The sequence below is a fragment of the Parasteatoda tepidariorum genome, chromosome 10 (assembly GCF_043381705.1).
Source record: "Parasteatoda tepidariorum isolate YZ-2023 chromosome 10, CAS_Ptep_4.0, whole genome shotgun sequence".
Lineage (NCBI taxonomy): Eukaryota > Metazoa > Arthropoda > Arachnida > Araneae > Theridiidae > Parasteatoda > Parasteatoda tepidariorum.
The window spans coordinates 63,092,839-63,118,345 of NC_092213.1; the positions used below are offsets into that span (position 1 = coordinate 63,092,839).

The window sequence follows — 25,507 nt, forward strand, 5'->3', positions numbered from 1 at the left end:
AAAATCAATTTATCATATTTTTGTTTAAAAAAATAGAAAATATAGTATCCAAATTAGCATAAACTTTTCTATTAATGACCTGATAAGATCTTGGAAAATGAAAGGTTATTTGAAATTTGCTAAAACTGTCCATGGTTTTCATATTTCCAATATTTGAAAAGAACGGATATAAAATTTAACAGTAGGAACTGGTATTCTTTTTTTTTTTATCAACCTTAAGGAATACAAAATACTTGATGTAGTAAACCAGTTTTGAGTAAAAGATCTTTTGACATAAAGATTATCACTGGAGGTATTTTTCATTTGTGATTTTTCTCACAATTTAACAAAATCAGGGTTAGTTTCACACAAAATCTGAGATTTCCAAGGATTTAAACATTAGACACTAAATGTTAGCGATATGGATCATTGTTTTTTCTTTTTTCGGTATTAATATATGATTTAAGAAGAAAACAAATTGTACAAGCTTTGATAAGCATTTAAAAAAAAAAAGTTTTATTTTTGATAAAAGATGGCATAACGTACATTGATTTGTGTTACAGGGACCAATTTTCTTTCGGCACAAAACAAAAAATTTTATTACCGCGCCTTAAAAAATACTGTTGTTTAAGATAAATGATAAAAGCAAAATTTATAACATACAATAATTAATAAAAAAATCTCCTTTCTCATATTAGAAATATATGTCACAAATTTTCAATTTTCTAAATTTTTTTTTTTATAAATTTATTTTTAAACTAAGTGATTAATAGTTGTAAAATATAAAACTTCTTTCAAAATTTTTATTTATTTCATTGTGCAACTGGAAACAAAATCCCAAATTATCCTTTCCTTTTTCTATCAGAAACACCAAATCCCTTTATAAAAAAAAACATAATGATATTCTCTTTCTAAATCTGTCATTGTGCATATGTTTTTAAACTATTGAGATAAATCTCCAAATGCTATTTTCAAGTACATAATTACATTTAAATTGGGTAACAGGTTGCAAACTGTTTCATGTTTGCAATTTTTATTAATGACTATTTCAAAAATGGTCTTTTCTGATTGTTGCTCAAGCTGTATCATAAAAACATTCATTTTAAATTATTATTTATTAGTTTTGATTAGATATTTTGAAAGGAATTTGTATACAATAATCTATTGTGAGAAAAAGTGAATTAAGGCATTAAGTATTCTTCTGTGTGACACATATAAAGTATGTAATGTATTTTGAAGCCCTCATTCTTTTTAATCTTTTACTGGACAGTGTTTTATGTTGTTAAATTTTTTTATTAAACTTTATTTTTTTTCCTCCAAATCTTAATGAATATTTTATTGGTTTAGGTACTTCCCATTATTTGCCAAACACCATGATACTGCTAAATCTTTGACTCCATTACCTCATATTATGAGTTTGTATAGTTCCAATCGAGTGAAATCAAGAGTAGTAGGTGTCATATCTAAAATAGTTCTTCAGCTATTAACACTTGAGGATGATGAGCCTGAAGAAGAAGATAAGCAGTTGCCACCATTAAAAGTAAATTTTTGTGTGGGGTTAACAAGTGATTTGAGCACAGATGGTGAGTGTAATAGTTCATGTTTTAAAATTTCTAGAAGTTATCATTTGAAGATTTTTTTTTATTTACTTTTTTCTCTGTAAATTTTTGTTCTATGTAGTGAATTTTGGCATTCAGCTACTACTGCCCTACATTGACAAAATTCTGACAAGGTTTGAAATAACAGCCTGTGCTTTAGCTAAAAAAAGGATTAAAAAGTCTTTGTCTACTAGAGATCTTAATATTTTATTGAAGTAAGTTTGTTCTAATTATAAAAAAATATTGCCTTTGAATTTATGTACATAATTATTCATAATTACTAAATAAAAATTTTATTATTTTTATCTTTATGTAGGATAAGTTGCTTTGTGGACGACTCCAAACTTTGTTTTAAATTAATCCAGTTGTTAACTCCTTTCCTTCTGAAACCTAAGCTGGAGGGTGTGAGTATATTATATTCATAAAAATCAATTTTCACTTTTAACTTCATTAATTTATGATTTATTTATCATGTCTCAATTTAACATAAATTATTTTGTTGCAATTAAACACTCCCCTCTATCAAAGAGTATTCTTTTTTTTTTGTAATAAATTACTTATTGTGTTACTCTAGTTCTAAAACAAGTTATTTTAATTCTTGATTAAGCATTAGAATCTCAGTTTTTGTATTATGAATCTATTGCCAAATTATATATTTGGATCTTTTATTCTCTTAATGAAATCTTTGTTTGATTTGGAGATTTATTTTTATTTTGTTATGATTAATTTAAATATTATATTGTAGAGTAACTACCACTACAAATATTAATTACCAAATCACTAGTATATAAGACATGTTAACTTGATTCTATCACGTCCGGGTCACCAACTGTGGGAATTAATCTTAGACTATGTCAACCTTCATCTATCAAAAGGTACCTCGTGATAGAATCAAGTTAGCGTGTCTTATATACTTGTGATTTGGTGTTTAATATTTGTAGTGGTAGTTACGCCACAATATAAAGCATTTTTTAATTTATTAAAGTGGCAGTAAGCAATTAACAATCCTTTTACACCTCATTGTTAGCTTGTGGGGATAATGGAGGTTAAGGCTCCACAATTTCATAACCAATAACACACTGGTGGAAATATGACCAGCATTGAGCACTGCCTACCTTTACTTGCCAAACAAGTTGGCACTCCAACAATCTAAAGCTGGATAGACTTCAAGCCACAACCAGGAATCGAACCTCAATTTCCACAATGGCAGTTCCTTGCCTTGTGGAGAACCACTGAGTCATGGCTCAGTAATTAATATAATTTATAATCAACTACAACTATATTTTCCCTGTTTTCTAGAAATTTATTTTATCATATTAATTTGTCAATTAATTTTATCATAATAATAATTAATTAATTTTATCACATTAATCGTCAATTGTTTATGTTCAGACGACCTTTTTATGGTTATTATTTTTAAAAAAGGTTTTTTTAATCCTTTCTTTTTTTCTCCTCTAGGATAATGAAGTTCTGATATTGAATAATATATCAAATTTAATTAAGAAGTCAGAAAATCCTGATTATTTTATAAAGTAAGAATACATTTAATTTCAATAAAAGGTGTTAAAAGCTGTATAATTTGATTGTGTTTTGAAAAAATAATTTATATTTCTAGATTGTTTGCTCCATTGTTTGGGAAACTAACACACCAAGGCTCTCGTATCGCCTTAGTTAATGTGTTTACTACTTTGGCTGAAGTAAAACCAGAAATGCAACTAGTGGCTGATACTGTTTCAATGGTATATAAAATGTTTTACTTTATTTTAGTAGTCAAGCAAATTCATTGTTTATATATTAATGAAATGTAACATGTTATTTTGATTTTAGCTTATTTATGAGCGTATTTTTATAAATATTTATTATTGCTAGTTTCATAATAGCTTAAACATCCTCAATTCATTTTTAAATAATTGTGGTCATTACTATAATTACTGGGTATAAATGTGATATCAAATATTGGTAGTGCTAATTATTTAATTTATGAATAATTAGGATTAATTATTTAAGTCCTCTATTTTTGTTGAAGAAATATAAAATTGATCAATGAATTACAAAACAGAAATTGCATTTCTAAATTACTCTCACATTAGCACTTATTCCATAATAATGAACAAATAAATTATACAAAGTTAATACTATTCTAGATTTATTGCTTTTATATTTGACCAATACTCCTTATTTTAAATTTTTTTATTCACAATTAATACGATAAATTACATTAAAGTTTCTAAAAAAATATTATTTGTAATAATATAATTTAATGAATTAAAATTTTCCTGCCTTTTTCTTTGTTTTAACTATTTAACAATGTGTTCAAAGTTCATGTCGCAGTTGTCACTTTTATTGGTGATCTGCTTTTTGAAAAAGCACTCTGGGGTTGGTTAAATGCTCATCACCAAGTAGAAGTTGTTTTTTTTTTAAATGTAATTTTAGCTGAAAAATCTCTTTTACATTTAGCTGTAGTTATTGGTAATGCTAGAGCCATGCCAATTTTTCTTAAATTACATGAAATGGTTTTCATTGTTACATGCTTTACACTTACTGATTGATTTTTGAAGGAATTACTATTTTACAATGGCAGAAAAAAATCAAAATTTTAAGAGGAGAATTTCACTCCCGGTAAAATATTTGAGGAATGAAACTGAAATATGGTGCTTGAAGCTTCACTTGTAACTGATTTTTGTTTATAAAATTTCTTTCCATTTTGCCCCAAATTATTTAGGTATGGCGACTTTTATCCTTTCTTGTAAAAACATCAAGGAATTTTAATTTTCCCTTAAGTAAAATGTGTATTTTAAGTTCATTTTTAGATGAGAAAAATAAGGTATATAAATTTTATTTCATAGCTAAATGCTTTAGACTCTAGCTTAGTTGAAGAGCCTGATTACCAACAACGATTAGATGGTCATAAAAAAGCTTTGGAGGCAATCAAACAGATGGATGAAACAACATTCAATGAAAACTTCATCAGAATAATTATTTTCAATTCCTCCTTCACAATAAGAAAAGTAAGTTAAGATATATATAACAAAAATTTGATATCAGATTATTATCTGAACTTAGTTTACAGATGAATAATTTGGTACTAGTAGGTAGTACTGAAATAGTCCTTTTTAATTGCTCTATTTTTATATATTTTCTTTTAGTGTGATGATATTGCTTTACGCAACAGTGCTACTTATCTTATGCAAGAAATAATTAAATCTCTGAGTTTGTTCATTAATTCACTGCCTGAAGTTGCTAGAATGTTGCTGTTTGATACTTTGCTCCTAGAAGTGCAAAAAGGCTTGAAAAGTCCATCTGAGGTATTTTTATAGTTATGGTATTTGAAAAGTGTCAGTTTAATTTTATAAATATTTTTCTTTTTAACTATTTTAAATATTATAAAATATTTTTTTTTTCAATGAAAATTTGTAGCTTTATTATTTTTTAATTCTTATACATTAAAAAAATTTTTTTTTTTTTCTCAATAGTCTGTGAGGCATGAATTTATTCTGATACTGTCAACTGTTGTGCGAACTTTCAAAGATTTACCAAACTTCAAAGATCTTGCTCTTCTTTGTGATGAAGATAGAGAAGTCGACTTCTGGGAAAATATCAGGCATTTACAGGTAAAAATTCATTTAAAATACTATACACTGTGAAAAGGTGTCTCCGAAGTAAAATTAACTTTTTTTGATTTGTTTAAATTTTACTAATACATTTAAATTAGTTTATTGCATAAAGTAACAAAAAATTAGCGTGTTTATTTTCTCCTTTTGTGCAAGTCTTTTTGTGTGTTTTATAGCTAATTTGCTACAACTTGAATTATTACTATACTTGATGTTTTTATGATTTTTCTTAATCTTTAATTCCTTGTTTATTATACTTGAATACTCGATCATTTATAGTTGAAAAAGATCAAAAGTAAATAAATAAATTATAATTAAAACCGATAATAATTCTTACCCCTTCTCTTGTAATCTATGCATTATAAGGGACAATCTAGTGGGGAATAGATAAATGTGTTTTCTATATAGTTTATTTATTTCATATAGTTTATTTATTGTCAGCTTTAATATTGCATTTGATTTTTGATCAAACTGGATTGGAATTTAGAAATAAAAGAATTTCATGTAAATATGTGCATTCAAAATTATATTGTACATTATTTACCGTCCATGTTCTAAATGAACTTATGATCTATTGTAAAGTTTGTAATGTTTATGATCTATTGTTAAAGTTTATGATCTATTGTTAAAGTTTATGATATATTGTTAAAGTTTATGATCTATTGTAAAGTTTGTGCGAAAGGAGTTTGTTTTAATTAAAGATTTCTAAGGGAAAATTAGAAACTTTGTAACTCAGAAGATAAATTAATCTTATTAATGATGTAGTTAAAATTCTGAACATGAAGTTTATATGGTAAGTATAGTAATTATAATGGAAAGAATTATCATTCTTTTTTGTAATCTAAGAACCTACTGCCAAAAAACGGTTGTTAATATTTCACAATAAAAAATCAAAACTAACAATGAGTTGAACTTCAATATGTCCAAAGTTTTTTGTCAGTCGCATCAAATTTGAGTTCTCACAAGTTGACTGTAATTGTTTTTAGTATAATATTTTGCATTTAACTCAAAAATAATCTAACATGTTTAGCTTCTTCAGTGTAATCTTTTATTTCCATTATAAATGTTTCTTTCTTTTATATAGTGAACCTCGATCCATCGTTCCCCCATCTTTCATTTTCCAATTTATAACGTCTTGTTTTAATGGTCTCGTCACAAATGTTATTCATATAATATTAATAATACCAAATTTAGAACGTTTTTGAAACTAGCAGATTTTGTTTCTATCATTCAGAAATTCTATCAACATTTGAAAGAAATTGAAGCTCATTTCTTTTGAGAGGATAAACAGTAACTTCTGCTAATATGGAAGAAAATGGGGATTTGTTGCAGTTTGAGTAAAGCGCCTTAAACAACAGGTTGGATGCTTATGCCTCTGTTGATAAAAATGTTGAAATCTGGGGTATTATCGATTTTAGAATTGGTTGCAGAAGCTAAAGAAGTGCAAAGCGATGCCGACAAAGACTGTACTTAACGCAACCAATTCAAGCAAACATTTGTGGAAGGCCTTTAAAACAATATGGAACTTCTTGTATTCACACGAACTTTCATAAAATCAGTAAAAAATGTTGAAAATATATTGTTTGCGCTAAAAAGAAAGAAAACCAAGAATTCCAAATTTCTTAAATAAATAAATATATTTATTTATTCTCTTTTTACATCTTAAATATTGTTGTAGGAATTGCTTAGTTTTTTTTCCAACTGAAATTTTTTATACTTACTGTAAATGTATAAATTTTTGCTCATTTTCTAGTCAGATTTGATATTGACCGTCGTTCGTCGTTTTCCTGTATCTGTCGCTCATAATGAACGGTCCCTTAAGAAATGATCGATCAAGGTGCTATTGTATTTCATTTTGTATGAGAATGAAATTTTATGTTAAGAATATTAATATAAACAAAACTACTTAAATATTTTCCAAAATCATTAGTATCATTTCATTTTATTTTCCACAGTAAAGGCTATTCTTTAGCATCTGTTTTATTAACATTTAGTGCCTACAGAGATATTTTTTTGTATGTTTTCAGATTAATTTTTTTCTCAATTATACCAAGCATTAAATTTCCAACTTCTTTTATTATGCATAAAATAACAAAGAAATATTTTATGCCCTTTTAAATTCAAAACCACTGTAAAATTCTTTGTCATACGTATTAAAAGCTTTATTAAAAATATTACTGCAGTTTTATTCAATAAGTATGTTTTTTTCTTGCATGTCTTATTATTTGTTTTTAAAACTATTTCAACTTTTAGGTTCATCGACGGGCTAGAGCGCTTCTTCGCTTTGCCAATATTTTGAAAGATAGTAACTCTCAAGAAGAAAATAATTCAGTTCATTATATTGTCGCATATATGTTCCCTATAGTTCAATCCTTTCTTTTTGATACTGCATACAAGAAACATGTCCATGTAATAGATGCTGCAATAGAGACTCTAGGTCAAGTAGCCATGGTTTTACCTTGGCATCATTATGAACCTTTATTGAAACAGTATTTGATTTTGTTGTCAAAAGATGCTGAACATCATAAAACAATTGTAAAGTAAGAATTTAGTATTACAAGAATTACATCTTGTTCTTTGTGCTTATTCTGTTCCTGTTTACTTTTTTTCTGTTAGCTTGCTATTTTTATTATAATTTTAAAGGTGTTATATAAGTTTTAAATTTGTGCTTTTTGTTAGTATTATTTGTGCTTTTTTTATTTATAAATTTTATTATGTATAATTATTACATATGCTATAGTTTTTTATTTTCAGTTCCAATTTATTTAAAAATGTCCTATAAAACTTTGTCATTGAGAATCAAATTTTTTTTATTTATATGTTTCTGATAGAAAGGGAGAAAACTTCGATTTTATTTATAAATTTTTTGAAGCTGCTGTATTATTATTGAATGTTTTGAAATAGCTTTTATTTTATTCAAATGTAAGCTTAAAACTTATGCTATTCAATAGGATTCCCTAATGGGCCTGTTTTTTGTTTTTCAATGTGAAGTTCGTTTTAATCCTCTATTGATAGATTTGAAAATCAGTTTAAAAAAATTTATTATGTTAAAATTGCAGTTGCGTCTAACTTTTCACTTAAACTTCTCTCCTCAGTGTTCATGTCGATATAATACATTAGGTTTTGGAGGCATATTTGATCAGTACCGCAATTCTTGAAATTGGGGATAATTTACTAATAAAGTTTTTTTATGTGAATTTAGAAAAGTCAACTATGACAAAGTGTCATCACTACAAAATTTTTTTGTTCCTTTCATTCATTTGATTTAATATAGATAAAATCAAACATTCTACTTTTCTGTGAATGCATATTCTGTTTTCCATCAAAATATTTAATTGGTTATTCTAAAATTGAGAACTGGGGATCTACAAAGCATACAAAAGTGATTGAAGTATCTTATAGATTCTACCAGATTGGTTTCTAAATTTTAAAGTATCTTGAATCATGTAATGAAATAAATAATTTAATTAATTTTCTTACTGTGAAATTTATAAGGATGAATTGGTATCTTATACTTATTTACCATCTTTTAGGATTATCTTATATGATAGACAAATCTTACTTGAAGCAAATCTTATTTAATATGGATTAGTTGTATTAAATATTTGGATCTCTTGTTACTGTTTACTTAAAATAATTTTAATCAAATTAGCAATTTAATAGTCATAAAAAATTCTACACTGTTAACTAAGAGGCTATTCAAAATTGATTTTTAAAAAAAAAGTTTTTTATAAAAAATAAATATTAGGTTTTGATTATACTTACTGGTTAATGATTATACTTACTGGTTTGATTATACTTACTGATAATAAATAGTTTGAATGAGAAGAGAAAGTAATGAAAGTTAAAATCAATTAAAGTGTAAAATAACTTAAAGTGAAGCTACTAAATATGTTTTTGAAATTTATATATTAATTTAATTAATATTTTATTTACTATAATGATTCCTTGAAGTTTTAATTTTTATTGTAGTTTCTTGCACAAATAAACACAAGTAAAATATTTTTTGCATTTTAAATGAGTAGAAATGTGAAGTATACCATTTTTGTTTAATAACAAAAGATCACATAGTGTCTCTCTTTAAAAGAAAAAAATTTCTAAAAATTCACCAAACGTTCCTTAGTTTCTATAACAGACTACAAGAATATGAATTCTGATGCATGGCACAGCTTTCAATGGAAAGAAAAGATCTCAAGAGAATAGAAAGATCTTAAAGGAAAGAAGAAAAAAGATTTAATTTCTGACATATTTGTTTTAAAATCATAAGTGGCTTAGTGTCTAACCACTTAAAGGACTCCTTTCACCAGTCTTGTTCCTAATCATTATTATTATTATTATCCTAAATGATGACCTTCTTTTGGTGGAGCACTTATTTAATAAATAATGTTCATTAGCAATTGTAAGTGTATTAACTAATAAGACTATTAATTAGATTAAAAATATTTAATGTGAAGAAGGAAATGTTTTCATTGTTTTAGCAAAAGTGTAGTCTAATAATTATGTTTTATGTCCAGCAATTGAATTTGCATGTTTAGAATGACATTCAACTGAATTTGTTTTTGTGTATCCATTAGGTGAAAGTAACATTAAATAATGATCTGAAAGTGATTTTAAGATCAGCTCAATTATGGTTTTGTTGAAATGAAAGTAAAAATGTTATTAACATGGAAGAGGATGGTCATCAATAAACATATGTTTCTTTATTGTTGAATTTATTTTATATTGAATTGAAAAGCTAGTCAGTAAATATTAATGTAATTTTGTATAAATGCATATCCTTTTTATAATTTATTCAATACATTGTTTTAAAAAAATACTTACATATCTGTATTATAAAGTTTTGCTATTTCTTTCTTTTTCACTGGCATTCTATTAATATTATTCCTTACTGATTTTATTATATATTCCTTATTAATTACTGATTTTATCCAAGTAAAATTACGTGTTTCAAAAATCATTGCTGGTTAAAAAAAAGATTATAATTCTTTGAGCCTCTGTAACCCTTTCACGAAACTCTAGAGTTCCCCGATACATGAACTTATTTTAGAATCTGCTGTTCTAGAGCTTTTTTTGTGGCTGGTTATTAACTTATGTAGTTATTTTCATGTAGGGGGTGGGGGTAAATATTTAGAATAACTTTTGCCTCGGGTTGGTAAGAAATGTATGAAAAACTCCCTCCTTAAAATGCATTTTGTCTTGTTTCTAGAGCAAGAGAAAGCATCAGACTCAGTTCATGAGCAGTTCTTTGGTTAGACACATAACACTGTAACTTGTTATTTTTCACTAAAAAACAAACATTTTTCTTGTGTAAATTGTGTCTTCAAAATTTCCCAAGCCAATTTATATGTATTCGTCGCAGGATGATTAGAAAAATCCAGCTTTTTGGTGATTTCTGACATCATTTGTCAAGCTTATTATCATGTAGGTGCATTGCAAAGTGTTTTCAGCAGTTTGCAAAGAGCCACATTTTTTAATTTAACCTGTGACATACATAGTTGACTTCTTTAAAATTCAATCATGAATAATCAAAATATTAGTCTATTTTAACTACTATTAATTCCTTAATTTTATAGTTTATTTATTTATTTTTTGGTTAGCCAAAGTCTAGTTTTGAGAGTCAAAGTGTAACTAAGGAATAGCAATTGTCAGGGATAAAATTTTTTATTGCTGATCATATCTTGGCATGTAAATGTTCTGATCAGATACCTATTTTCTACCCTTTTAATAAACAATTTCAAAATGTAGAGTCTACCAAAATTCGTTAACTTTACTTAGAAAACAAAGTGGAAGTTCTCAAACTGGGCAGTGGTGTTAAGAAGAAAAGTAACAACCGTTTGAAAATGTGGAATATTGTCAATTAATATTGTTATTGAAAATATTTCCAGTAAAACTTTGCAGCTTTTGGATTAAATTTTACTTTTGTCTGCATTTCAATCCACTTAAATCTTACGTATTATTTATATTTTTATTTTTAAGCATTATTATTTTTATTTTATTCATTAAATTTTTATTTTTAAAATGCATGTTTTATTAATTTGCTTAATTATGTATTTTAGAATGATTCAAATTTATTTTATCTAATTATCATTACCTTTTTCTTTCTTTAGAATTATAGTTTCCCTACTCAATGCTTTTCATTTTGATCTATCCAAGCCAAACACTGCCACCCTTGAAGAAAGAACTGCTCCCTGTGATGAAAGCAAAATTATTGCTGGTAATGTTTTTTAGATTAAATAAATGCATTTTCTATGAATTTTTCTTTACAACTTATAAAGCTTGTCTTCCTTGGTGCACGTTTAAAAATGTTTGGTAAAAGAAAGTACTAAGCACAAATTTATTCATATTTAAATACATAATTCAAAAATTAGGTAAATGTGGATAGGATAAATAAAATAAAGTTTGGCCGTGAAATATTTAGCCCATTAAGAATTCAAAGGTCTAATTTTTTCCAGTTTATTTTAAAAATAAAAAATATGATTTGATTAATATGAAATTTTTTTTTTTTTTTTTTTTTTTCAAATCTTACTTTTTGTTTTCTTTCCAAAACTGATTTAGGTTCCTATATTGTATAAGTTTTGCCTATAGATTTTCGCAGGTCTAATATCGTTTTCATATGTAGTATTATAAGTTTTTTTTTTCTTTCTTTCTAATTTTTTTGGGTAGGTGCTATACGGAAATAATTTTAAGAATAACTCACTTGTATTAAATGATTTTTTTTGTAATAACAATGTTGAATTTTTGCATTTTTTTCTTTAATTATGAGTAATAATCTTTTTCAGATAATAAGTCTAGTGAAGGCAATGTTCTTACTGAAACCAAAAATGAAAGCCAACTCGTTGCTGCCAATAACATTAATAAAATACACAGTACTATAAAGAAGAATATTTTGCCTCACTTACATCGCTCTTTAATGCAGAAGGTATGATACATTCTAATATATTTTTTATTAATGCTTTATACTATTCAATACTGTTATATTAATATTTTTTTTTGCTATTAAGGTATTTAATTACAGATTAGATTTAAATAATCACAATTGTATATTTTATAAAGAAATATGTATGTTTTTTAATGTTTTAGTTTTGTTTAACCCTCTGACTATTAGTTCTGTCTTTTTCTGAGGCTTAAAACTATTATGTTTGGCTTAAAGCTGTTTGCGTTTTCTCACAACATTAAGCCAGTTTTTGTCCATGTTATTCTAAGAGAAAATAATGAGTAAGTGTATAACAGGAATATTCCCAACCATTTTGCATAGCTGCCAACTGTTCAGAATTTTTCGGATTTTTTCCTAATTTTTAAATCAAACCTGAAAATCTGATATGTTTATAAAAAAATCTGAATTTTCATGAAACTGCAGTATTTTTACTTTAAAACCAATCCCTTGTTCTGATCGCCTCAAGCGCGGTTCCTGGTATTATTTCGCAGAAGTAATTTTTAGTAGCTTTTTATTGGAAAATACTATTCCAATAGCTGTTGCTAATCATTTCACTAAATTGAATCTTAAACAATTATTATTACTTTTTAAGAAATGTATTGTAGTATTTAAACACTTGCATCAGAAATATTTGTTTATGATGTAGACTATTATTTACCTGTGTTTTATAATTTGGAGAAGAATAATTATATACTAATGGGTAATGGATGTTTTTAAACTATTATACCGGTATTCCTAATTATAAAATAATATTAATAATATAAATTTCACACAAAAGAGGGAGTTTATTGTTTTGTTTTACTAATTTAATGATATTTCTATTAATGTTATTATTTATAGTTAAATTTTTGTCTTACTCTCGTGATTGGTGCGTATAATTTTGTCGCATATAGTGTTCCTAATTTTTGATTCTTAAGGTAGGCAGCTATGCATTTTGCCATATTTGCTATGTCTGGAGGTCTCAAAGTAATAAAAATGCAATAAATGCAATGAGAAGTAATAATTTTTTATTTCAGCTGTTAGTTCTTTTTTGTGGAAATTTGATATATTTCTATAAATATATACTTACCAGTTTCCTAATTAGTTTAATAAAACTATAAACATGTGTTGATGAACTTTGTCAAAATAAGTGAACAAAACAGCAAAAGTGAAGCTAGATTTTTGCTTTGTCGTTTTTTTTTTTTTTTTTTTTATTAAATTTGTTCATTTGTGCTGATAAACGCACATGCTTTTAAACACATATGCAAAGCTTTAAAAAAAAATTCAATTTTTTGATCAAAAATATAACTATTTCTTTCTAATATTTTTTGTAGAATAAAAGAGAAGATGAACATAAATTAGCTGGTGCACCCTATTATCCAGAAAATGATGAGATTTTAAGAGTCCCTATAGCCCTTGCTATGGTAAAATTACTTCAAAAGCTTCCTACTGGACTACTTGAACGAAATCTTCCTGGGTAATTTATTTGCATCATTATTTTGCTTCAATTTACTAATTATAGTTATTTCTAAAAGATGTATGTAACATCAAATTATTCAATGAATGGGAAAGATTATACGAACTGATTATTGTAAAATAGAAACATTTGCATATTTGCCAAGTTTAAAATTCTTATCTTCTATATGTATGTTTCAGTTATTTGATATTTCATAAAGAGTAATAAATTTTAAAATGCAATATTTTTGCCTTAAACATAAATGTAGCTACCACACCTCAGTGACATATATGTTGGCTATAGATACACTCGCTTACTTGGCTATTTTTTTGTTTAACTTTACTATTGTTTTTTAAGTAAGCAATAAAAAAGATTATAAAAATGCATACAAAGCAAAATTGTGAAGAAAAAAATATCTAATCAGCTGATTTGCCAACATTTCTCTTTGAATTTATCTATTGTTAAAGTAGGAAAAAGAAATTTTTTAAAATTTTATTTCTAAGAATAGATTCTATTTAAATTCAAACAAAATGAATAGTAGGGGAAAAAAAGCTGCAGCATATCTTAATACATAGCCATTGATAAGGATCATATTAATTTTTTTAAACGAATTTTTTGTTAATAGAATCCTATTTAAGTAATACAGGTTTGTTTTTATATTTGTAAACTTAGCACTAAAAATTATGATTTCGTCTGTAACAAATTTAAATTATTTATGTGTGACAGAGGTTATCGTATTCTGGGGTTTTTATATCATTCTTCCGGACCCATTATTTTTCTGTGAATACATGTGATTCTTTCGCTGATTTTTGAATATTTGGACCTGCACTGGAATCTGTTAATATTGCGATTCTTATTTAAGCAATTTTAATATCAAACAGCGATTTCCATATTTACCTAATTTAAAAGTTGTGTGTTGCGATTAGTATTCATTCGATTTAAAAATCCAGTGTCTCGTTTGATATTCACGCTGTTGTAATATCAAAATCTAGTTTTCGTAATTGTGCGTGATTTTAGAACTACGCATCACAATTCCTATGATTTAAACATCCAATATCGCGTTTTGTATTTACAGGTTTTTAAAGCCATATATCGCGATTTATATTCACACGATATAGCAATTTTTATTCACACCATATCGAATATCATATATTCTTCTAAGAAGTAAGTCTCTTCTTGAATTAGTTACTATAAAGGCGTGATATTCTTAGTAGGTAATTTAATAAATGTTTGTTCAAAAAATTATGGTAAATAAGAAACATGTTTAGTATATAAATTAGTATCTTGATATCAATTTTTTGCACATAAAATTTTCAGGGTTTTTTCACTTTGTGTCACAATTACTCCTGATACAGAGATGCCAACTGCTCCGAACGCGCCAAAATAATTAAAGAAACGGTAAATAACTACATAGTAAATTTTGCAAACATTTACTATTTTTGCTTGCGTTTTGGAAAGCATACCGTGACTTAAGTATTATAATGTGGTGAATTATATAAGCCAGCAAAATATTTAGAAATAGTGGTGGATAAAAATCTACTAAATTGAATTTATTAAATCCAGAATCATAATTGATAAACTACCACTTTGAAATATGTAATTGCTGTCCGGAGCAAGTTGGCATCTCTGCTGATATGAATCTTAAAAAATCAAGATCTATTTTTATCAAAATTTAATTCTGATATTTGTACTATTAGCTTTACCTTTATATATTTATTTTTATATATCTTGCTGGCCTGCAAAAATATTTGGGAATCGCCTTGCAATCTATTACAAGTGCTTTTTTGATATTAAAGAATTAAGTGTTGTTATTATTTTGTTTAGATTGTTTCTCAAAATGTGTGGTTTGTTGAAGTCAAGAACTGAAAGCATCAGGGAAACAACTAGAGAAACTTTAATAAAGATGATGCAGTCTCTAGGACCTCAGCATTTCAGATGTTTGTTATCGGAGATAAAAGGTGTTATGACAAAAGGTTATCAGGTATGTTACTGCTGAAAAAAGTTTATTGGAAAGGGTATTAAATTTTTTGTTAATAGTATACATAGAAATGGTGAAAATTATCTTGAGATTTGGGTTGAAGCAACATTGCATACCTGCCAAGTCTCCTGTTTTTTTGACGAAGACTCCTGTATTTTGAGACTGTCTTCTGTTTACCCATATGTTCTCAAATTTCTCTGTATTTGTTGAAAAAATTTAGCAAAAAAAAAAAACATTTGGGGGTAAAATGTCCACTGATAATTAAAATACAACTCTTATTCCTAAAGTGATGGTGCTATTGCCAGTACTGCAGTATGTTGAGTGTTTATAGGTTAAGTAATTATAAACAATGGTAACGAAGTAAAAATTATAATTAAGATTTATATACATATTATTTACTTCGCTAAATGTTAGTGCTTATATTATTTCCAGTTTTGAATTTCTCTTTTTCACTTACAAGATCATTCATGATGTATCAAAACTTCACTCGAAGCCTAAGAAAATGTTGCTAGTAAAATCTCCATTATTTTATTTCTCCAATGTAGGCAGTTATGACATTTTTCTATATTTATATGCAATTTTAAATATTTATGTATATTTATGCGCAGAATACTATATCTGTTGAACAAATATATAAACTTTGCTTATTTGTTATACCTTCATAAGGCATAATAGTAGTTTGTCAGGCTTTTCAACAGTGCTGCAATACCGTAAATCAAAGGGCAACTGAATGCGTTGATAGGTTATGTCAAAAAGTTTTTTTTTTCTTCAGGGCTGTTATTATTTAAGATTAAATAAATATTGTAAAGTATTGAAAGTCTTATGCGATGAAAGAGCTATTTCCAATTTAACTGAAGACTAAAATAATTATATACATATTTAAAAAAATAATAATTATAAAATGGTTGAAAACAACAGTGGACAAATAAATATTAAGTCCTAATTTGTTAAACTGTGATTGAAACGATGCATGTCATGATAAAATTGTTCAAGGAATACTAAATAAAACATATTTTTAAATTTCCAAGCAGAGTTTTGTATTTTATAAAATTTGACCTTAAAATTTTTTATTTATAAATTTAAAAAAAAATACATTATATAGGTGCATGTCATGACATTCACCATCAATGCTGTGCTTACTAATATTGCTGATCAAATGAAACCAAGTGATTTAGATTCCTGTGTCAAAGACTTAACCGAGGTAACTGATAAATTCAATAATTACTATTGGATAAAATGTATTCTTTGTATTCATAAATTATGTTTAAAAAATTTGTTTAGTCATTATTCAATTTCTAGATATGAATGTTTGTTGTCATTTTTCGTTCATTAATAATTAGTGTTATAGGATTTAATATCAGTTTACTTTTATTATTCAATTTCTAGAAATGAATGTTTGTTGTCGTTTTTCGTTCATTAATAATTAGTGTTAAAGGATTTAATATCAGTTTACTTTTATTATTCAATTTCTAGAAATGAATGTTTGTTGTCGTTTTTCGTTCATTAATAATTAGTGTTATAAGATTTAATATCAGTTTACTGTTATAACCATTACTATCAATTAAATGTTATTTTATGATGTTTCTCAAAATTTGACAGTTTGTAAAAGTATAATGTAATATGAACAGTATAATCTTGAATATATTTCTCAACTCATATGCTATATATTTCGATGTCGTGAAATTTGATTTTTCTAATTAAATGCTCCTGTATCTATGATAAATTTTAAAAAGTTTATTCATTATAAGCAGTTTTTACTGCTCTGAGTTATCAAATATTTCCTGTGTCAATTATTTTTTTTTGCTTATTGTTCCATTAATAAAATGTTTTTGTAATATTTTGAAAAAAATTTTTTTTTTCATTAAAATACTTCTTGTTGATTATTATTTATTTTTATATTAATAATAATTTGTAGATTTGCATGAATGAACTCTTCACTGATATGGCAGAAGAGAAAGAAGTCTCCAAAATAACTGGTAAACTTAAAGAAGCTCGTAGCTTTAAAAGCTACTCAATATTTCAAATATTGAGCAAATATATATCAGAGAATATTCTTCTAGAGCTTATAGTGCCTTTAAAAGAAGTAAGCATTTGTTTCTCCTGTGTTTGTTCAATTAGCATTTAAGATGTGGTTATAAAAATAGTTTTGATTTCTTGTACTTTAATTGGTCTATTTTGATATAAATTTGATTTCTTTATTTAAATAATATACACTTTCTTGTATCTAGTCTTGTTTATTGCCTGATATTTAAAATATTTTTTTTTTCTAATGTTAACTTTTATTCACCTTATTTTATCTTAATTTTAAAATATACTTGTTAAAAAATTTCATAACCTTTGTATGTAGTTTTTTAAACAAATACTTTAAAATATTTTTTTTGTTTAATTGCTATTTTAGTTTGTTTTTTACCTGTGTATTGTTATTTTCTTGGCAGTTTCTGACCATTAATATTAAGTTTCAGTTAAATATGATGCATGCATGTAATTAAGAACTTAATGCAAGTTCTTAATGTATTTTCATAGCAAATTAAGTATTTCAGAAATTTTGTCTTTTGTATTGATAACATTGTCTTGTAAGAAGTTTTAATGGGATGTTAGCTCCCTTTATGTGTTTTTTCACCTATCATATAACTTTATTAAAATGTTAACTAATATTTTTTTATTTGCATAAATTTATTTTCTTATTAAGTTGATTTTTTATTAAACTTAATAATTACTTACAATTTATTAAACATTTATTAGTTAAAAAAAACTAAATAGCAAATAAATTTTTCCTTAAAAAAGTTATGTTTTGATTTTCAACATGTGTAATATTTAGCTAAAATTTTAAGTTCTTTAGTTTTTAAAATCTTTCTTCCAAACTTTAAAAAATATTTTTGCTTTTTAAAAAAATCTGTATACCATATAATAAAATATGTAACTGTTATGTCTCTTTTTATCAGTTCTCTTTAGCTTTGTTTACTCAATATATCTTTGTTTATTTGTTTTCATTTAACTTTTAATGTGATGTTGTAGATCCTTTCCAAGAAAGTCAGTCATAAAATCATGAGAAAAGTATCTGAGTGCCTTCGTCACATCGCGCTTGGATTGAGTGAAAATGGTAGCCTGACAAGCAAAGGTCAACTTTTGTTCATTCATGCCATTATTAATGAATCAATTCCTGGACTTAACAAAAAGAAGTATGAGCATTTTCCCTCCATCTTTTTCATAATGACATTGCTTCTGTTTAAAAATTTATTCAATGCATTTTTTTTTTGTTATATACTGAGTGCTCCATAAAGCCTACCTTCAATATATATTTTTGTAATTCTTATTGAAAATGGGGTTGTGAATTAATAATCAAGTGAGTGGGAAAAACAAAAACACTTAAGCAAATTGCTAGGTTTGAGGGTAGATCTGTGAAAATCAAAATCTGTTTGATTTCTGGAGAATCAGAGATGAGGGGAAATTTTATTATTAGAAACACCATCAAGTTTCATCAGGCAATCAAGCAGGTATTGATGTTTTAGGTTCACCTAAGTATATTTGATATAAAATATTAATGATGGTCTATAATAGTACATTCTGTTCACTTGCATGTTCTGAAATATAGAGGAAAAACCCTGTAAGCAAAATATTTAGGAAAACTTTAAATGTGACCATTGAATGCTCACTTTCTATCGTTAATTTGTTTACTATCTGACAAGACAGGGAGTTTGCTGTGCTAAATATAATAATTCATCTTTAAGCTTCACTTCAGTGCTGTGGGAAAAAATTTATAGTATCCTTATTGTAAAATTTGTGTTAATCAAACTTTAAAAGCATTTAACTATATGTAATGATTGTTTTTAGCAAAAAAACTGCTAAAAAATCATTTTTAGTGTTAGTTAAAAAAAAAAAAGGAGATTTGGAAATTATCTGTTTGATAAAGCTTCAAATATTCAGTATGGTTTAAAAAGAAATATGTGCCAAAGTTTTGTACAGAGTAATTTTTTTTTATTAATTCAAAGCAAAATATCACCAATTATATATTTTAGCTAAGTTGATGTGTTTAATAATTTTTAAAATGTTTGACCTTAATAGTCAATAACTATTCCATAAAATGTTTTTATAAATATCTCAGCTGCAATTAATTTTAATGATTAGTTTCTTCTCTTTTTTCTTTCTCCTTTTTAATCGTTTTAAAGCAATGGTACAAAAACTGTTTCAGAAACAATAAAATATAAAAATAATGAAAAATAAAAATGGTAGCAGCATTAACTTCTACTGTAAGTTATTTTGCTGGAAATTAATTCTTAAATTTATTGAAATCACTATTAATGAGATTCCATTTTTTTTTCTACCTTTGCCAATGTTGTCTGTTTGCTGCAATACTTTATAAAAAGTTGTAGAACTCTTAACTGTTGCATTTTGCATGGCTACTGAACTTCATAACCCTATAAAATAACATCCTTAAAATCATAGTCAGAGTTGGCTTTCTGAATTTTCAAATGTTATTGAAATGCTAAAATATAGATATGATATCTACATAAACATATACAAGTTATAAAATCAAATAAGGAAAATCTGAAACAAAGAACTTTTTTTAAAGCTATTGTCTTCAATAAAATAGGGTTCTATTAGAAAGGTCTGTTATTTATGTAACTGTATTTTTATCATAGCTTGAATATAAATATATGAATACATCTTTTTATTTAAGGAAAATTCCAGTCACTAACCCTTTGAAGTATGAACGTCCAGATATATATTTGGTCCCTAAAGAACCTGGAAGAAGTGGACCTCCAGCTAAAGTTAATGAAAGAACTACATCTCACGTTCTTGTTGAATTTGGATTGCAGGTAAATGTCTTAGTTAATGTTTTTTTTTTATGTGATGACCACTTGCAAAGTGCAAAAAAAAGAGGATTATGCAATTCCTTTTTTTTTTTTTTTTTTGAAAATTCTTTTATGTGTTGTTAAGACAAAATTTATGAAATAAAAAAATTTCTTTTGAATCTTTTATAAATGTTAATTTCATGCATTAAATTGAAAGTCTTTTATTTAATTTCTATGTACAATAAAATTAAAAAATTAAGTGCTTAAAAGAAACAACTATACATTGAAAAAAATTTCAGATAATTTCTTCTTTCCTCAATCAGATGTCTGTTAATTATACTTTATTGATGCTAATTTTTAAGATTTATTATACTGTGGATTAGAGTTTCTTGGTATTAATAAATTCTAAAAAACCTCCTTGTTGTCTGATCTTTATTGTACGCATCAAATGTTTTTGCACAAGTCATCCATCTCTACTGTTGCTATTGTATAATACCTGCAATATGTAATCTGTTGATGGTAATAAGAATGCAACCTTGATTAAAACGAGTAATACCTCAGTGGATTTCAATAAGCGCTAATAAAAAAGCTTTCTTGAGAAATTTATAAATATTATCCATTATATCTACATTCTGTAATAAACATATATTATAGAAATCTGTATAATATACATAATCCATATACCAACTCAATAGATTTAGTTAAATTTTAGAATTATTGTCAAAAATGAGTTTGTTATAGAAAAAAAAAGTTTGTCAATTTTACGGGTTTGTAAAATTTTTTTTATTTTTAAACAAAGATCAAGTTTTAATCTTAAAATGTTATTAGCTTTGCTGTATAAAAGTATTGAATGAAACATGCAAATATGTTACCTTTTAATCATAATTAATGGTACTCAGTATTTTTTTTTTTTCTTTTTCAAATAAAAAAATTATTTTATGAAAACATTGTTTTTTGTACATAAATAAAACCTTTAGAACATGAGTGTTTTTTGTTTCATGTTATTTTTTTAACTGTCGTCAGTCAAAATAAATTTAAAACCTTTGTATTGAAGTGCCATTTATATATTTTTTAGCTCTTCCAATTTTGCTTGAAGAAGGATAGAATTGAGAAAGATCAAAAGGAAATTCTACAGATGCTGGATCCCTTTGTTTCAATTTTGACAGATTGCTTAGAATCCAAACACATAAAGGTGAGTGTTAATTTTTCTTTAATTTGTATGTGTTACTCATTTTGGTATAAATTTAAATTACATGCTTGTTTTTCATTACAGATTATTACAACTGCACTGCGTTGCCTGAACCCTCTCTTCAAATACACATTACCATCTTTTACAACTTGCTCTAAAAAAATTGTGGCATCTCTGTTTATTTTAGTCAATAAGTATGCTGCTGTGGGGATGGGACAAGGTGAAAACTTTGAAATGATTGTAATGTGTTTTAAGGTAAATGAAACATTTATAGTATTAAAATATTTTGTCCGCTATTGAAATGACTGTCTCTTTAGATTTAAAGGGCGTATAAAGTGTTTTGAATTTGAGTAATTATAAGAATTGTTATGACTGTTTTTAATTTTTTTTTGTTTGGGTTATTGCTTAATAACTTTTCATTTGTCATCAAAAAGCAGTAAACTTAAAAATGATGGTAATAAACACTTTGAAATCTGCACTAAGTGTTCTGCTGCCCAGGCCTCCCCTGACCACATTTTATCTTGTCAGGGACTTACCAGGCAGGACCTGGTTCAAGCTCCCCTGCTGGTGCTAGACTTTCTTAGAGTGAACGAGCTCATGGACCTGATCTAGCTCTGCTGGTCATGGGGATGAGAACAACAACAACAAACTTAAAAATAACTACGATGATTAAATAAAAAACAAAAATGATTAAAAACAGTAAACTAAAAAATGAGTACAATGATTAAATATATGAATCACTTAAATCCATCTCCTCTGAAATTAATTACATAGTTTTGTTTTGACTTTTGGAACTGATTTGTTATGCAATCTGCCCTTATTGTTTGGTGATTTTTTTTCTCTCCAATCGCTTTTGACACATTATTTATTGGCCCTGCTTTTGTCACATGCAGGAAGCAGAATCAAATATTGCAACCCTAATAAATTAGAAGTTCATGTGTGTTTCGGTCATTTTTTGCTTAAAACATGAGCAGTGAAACCTCTCGAGAGTGCCCACTCTCATTTCCACACTAAGATGGTCATTAATGGAGGTTGGTCTTTTCTTAGGGATTTCCTCTATTGACTTCAAAATGTTATCGAAGGTACATGATTTTTCGCTAACAGTGTTAACTTTAGTCAGTGTCATTTCCTTGGGGCAGAAATGCCACTTGTGTTTACGTCATGAAAACCGTGATAACTGCGTTATAACTCAAGCCAGATTATTATCAGCTATCACCGAACTTGGCAGGAAAAGAAAATCGTCAAGCATCGGGTGCAGATGCCTCCCAAATTTATATCTGTTCTTCCATTAATTTTTGGAATGGTTACAAATTTCTTATTTTCTTTTGAAAACTATTTCAAAGACAAAATATGATTTATGTATATCCTTGTATTTGAGATCCATTTTGTATAATAATGTTTTTAAAATATGTTAGATGAATGTTAGTATTTAACTGCTTTGACTACAATTGTTTCACTTATGTATATTCGGCATATTTTAAACCCTAGTTATTCACTGCTCTTGTGAGGGATTCAAACTTCCAGCTGAGTGAGGAACAATTGCAGTCTTTATTAAGTTATATTGAACAAGATATTTATGATTACACCAGACAAGCCACTGCCTTTTCTCTCTTAAAAGTAGGTAACATTTTCCAGCTTTCTTTAATAATTTTGTGCTTCATTTGATATTTTTCTGCATATTAATTCTTCCTGTATTAAAGGCTATTTTGTCCAAAAGACTTGCTGCTCCTGGATTGAAGGGTATAATGAGTAAAATTGCAGAAATGGCCATCACTGCAGAACAAGACCATATCCGAGTACAATGTCGTCAGGTATTTATATGCTCATTCGACTTGCTTTTCGTAAATGTGTTGAGATAACAATGACCACCTACCTATGAGGCAGGTTTCAGACATTGAGACAACTTTAAATAACCTACAAACAGTTAAATATTAGGACTGGGGATGTAAGAAATTTTATATTCTGATACATTGTCTGTTAGGCACTGCGATTTAGCTATGTATTGTTTCTTTTGAATCAAAACCACTCTATCAGAAATTTTAAATCAATCTAAAATAAATAATAAGAAAATAAATTTATAAGAAAAGAAAATGTTAATTATAAAAAATTCTTTTCTAACATAAATAACATTGTTTCATTTTTTTAAATTAAAATAATAAAGATATATTGACTTAAACTGAAATCTAAAAGTAAAAACAAGTGTAAGGTTTGTTTAATTTTTTCCCCCAATCAAAAACGGCTTGAGATTCAATCACTTAACCATTAAAAGATTTTAAAAATAAGCTGCTTTCAAAAAATGGAATTTTTTTAAATTTAAAATATTAAGGTTTAATAGACTAATGACTGAATAACAAGTAAATGTAAGTTTAGTTTTAATTTTTTGAAAATAAAAATGTCTGAAGATTTAAAAGTAATAAATTTCCACCAAACTATTATAAGCATTAAAAAAATTGAAAAATAAATAAGTAGAAATAAACAAAAAACAATGAAGACTAATAAACAACGATTGCAAAGTAGCAGAAGTCCCATTAAAAATAATCTATAAGAAATGTTAAACCCCGACAAAAGAAAAGTGTCGAAATAATGCATGGTTGTTGCAAAATAAAAGTCCCACTAAAATGATTACTAGGAACATTAAGTTCCGGCAAAATAATGTATAGCGATTACAAAGTAATTAAAGTCTCACTGAAAATAATCATCAGGAAATGCAAAATCCCATGGGGAAAAAAAGGTCTAAAAATAAACAATGTATTCATTCTGACACCGATCCATGTACAAAACTGCGACTTCTGATTCGATTCTCTCCTTGCCATTCAACATCAAAAACAGAAACATTGTCTTCGAAGATAGACGGAATCAAAATAGTCTCCATTGTGCACGTTGTCAGCTTAGGCAATGATCTATGAGTGTTAAATCCCAAGCATTTTCTTACATTGGTAGCTTAAGTCAAAGTTCCATTACATTGTGAGACGTGAAAGCTGCTATACTTTACGATATATTGCTCAGTCTTATTAAAGCTTTTGATATTATTTAAAAAATATTATCAAGGTTATTTTTTGTTAACAGAGTTTAATTTTTAATTCTTTATTTATATTCTGGCAGCAACAACTAACCTGTGACTTGCGAGTCATGTTTTGACTGGTGAGAGCTACTTTTTTTTTTGACATTCAGATATTAAAACACTAAAATCTTAATTTAACTTTTTTCTTCTCAAATCGAACATTCATGCTAACGTTTTGCAGACTTTTATCTAGCCTTTTAAAACAATAGACTACATCATATAAGAAATTCGTTTTTGTTTTATTTCTAAGTGTGAATTATTTTAGAATTTTTTTCCAGTAAACGCCTCTTCAAAATCATATAATATACATAATACTCATTAATAATCTCGAATTAACAAAATTTTAAACTTGAATAGTCTTAAAAGATTTATCGTAAAGCTTTGCAAAATTTTTTTTTCAGCATTTAAAAAATGTTTTTTATTCTCATGCTTTTTATGAATCACAAACAGTAGGAAAAAAAAGACAATAGATGAAAGTGTGATTTATTCTTATTATTAAAATTAATTCCAATGGCTTAAATGTTCAGTTCTATTTACATTACTTATTATTAGTAGATTAGAAGTGAACAAAATGCGACTTTAAACAAATATATGCTTGGCAAAATGGTTAACTTTTTTCCTTCACTGTACAATATTTTGAAAAATTATTGAAATATTTATCTAAATAGTAAACACCTTGTATTTCTTTCAGGCTTGCATGCAATACATGCTTGATTATCCTTTAGGCAAGCAACTTCAAAAACCTATGTCTTTTTTCATTGGTCAATTAGAATATCATCTTGAACCTGGTAGAGTGTCAGCATTAGAAATTGTTAATTCGATGGTCAACAATTTTCCTGAGGTAAAAGCAAGCATTTCACTTCACTTGATCTCTCTAAAAAAATTTCCAATTTTTATGTGGGAGTAATACAAGTATATATATATATATA

At 26.5% G+C, this 25,507-nt stretch overlaps 1 protein-coding gene across 1 annotated transcript in view; it reads left to right on the forward strand.

Moving 5' to 3' along the window:
* Positions 1-25,507, forward strand: part of LOC107453043 (small subunit processome component 20 homolog) — a 63,649-nt gene that overhangs the window by 25,368 nt on the left and 12,774 nt on the right. Inside the window, exons 31-52 of the mRNA XM_016069706.4 lie at positions 1,327-1,562; positions 1,660-1,792; positions 1,894-1,981; positions 3,036-3,109; positions 3,193-3,316; positions 4,424-4,585; positions 4,724-4,882; positions 5,051-5,188; positions 7,442-7,728; positions 11,296-11,402; positions 11,968-12,107; positions 13,436-13,578; positions 15,382-15,538; positions 16,638-16,736; positions 17,451-17,618; positions 18,551-18,714; positions 20,214-20,352; positions 21,404-21,520; positions 21,602-21,772; positions 23,006-23,134; positions 23,218-23,328; positions 25,270-25,419. Of these exons, the coding sequence (XP_015925192.1) occupies positions 1,327-1,562; positions 1,660-1,792; positions 1,894-1,981; positions 3,036-3,109; positions 3,193-3,316; positions 4,424-4,585; positions 4,724-4,882; positions 5,051-5,188; positions 7,442-7,728; positions 11,296-11,402; positions 11,968-12,107; positions 13,436-13,578; positions 15,382-15,538; positions 16,638-16,736; positions 17,451-17,618; positions 18,551-18,714; positions 20,214-20,352; positions 21,404-21,520; positions 21,602-21,772; positions 23,006-23,134; positions 23,218-23,328; positions 25,270-25,419 (3,196 nt within the window). The remainder of the gene's footprint in view (positions 1-1,326; positions 1,563-1,659; positions 1,793-1,893; positions 1,982-3,035; positions 3,110-3,192; positions 3,317-4,423; positions 4,586-4,723; positions 4,883-5,050; positions 5,189-7,441; positions 7,729-11,295; positions 11,403-11,967; positions 12,108-13,435; positions 13,579-15,381; positions 15,539-16,637; positions 16,737-17,450; positions 17,619-18,550; positions 18,715-20,213; positions 20,353-21,403; positions 21,521-21,601; positions 21,773-23,005; positions 23,135-23,217; positions 23,329-25,269; positions 25,420-25,507) is intronic.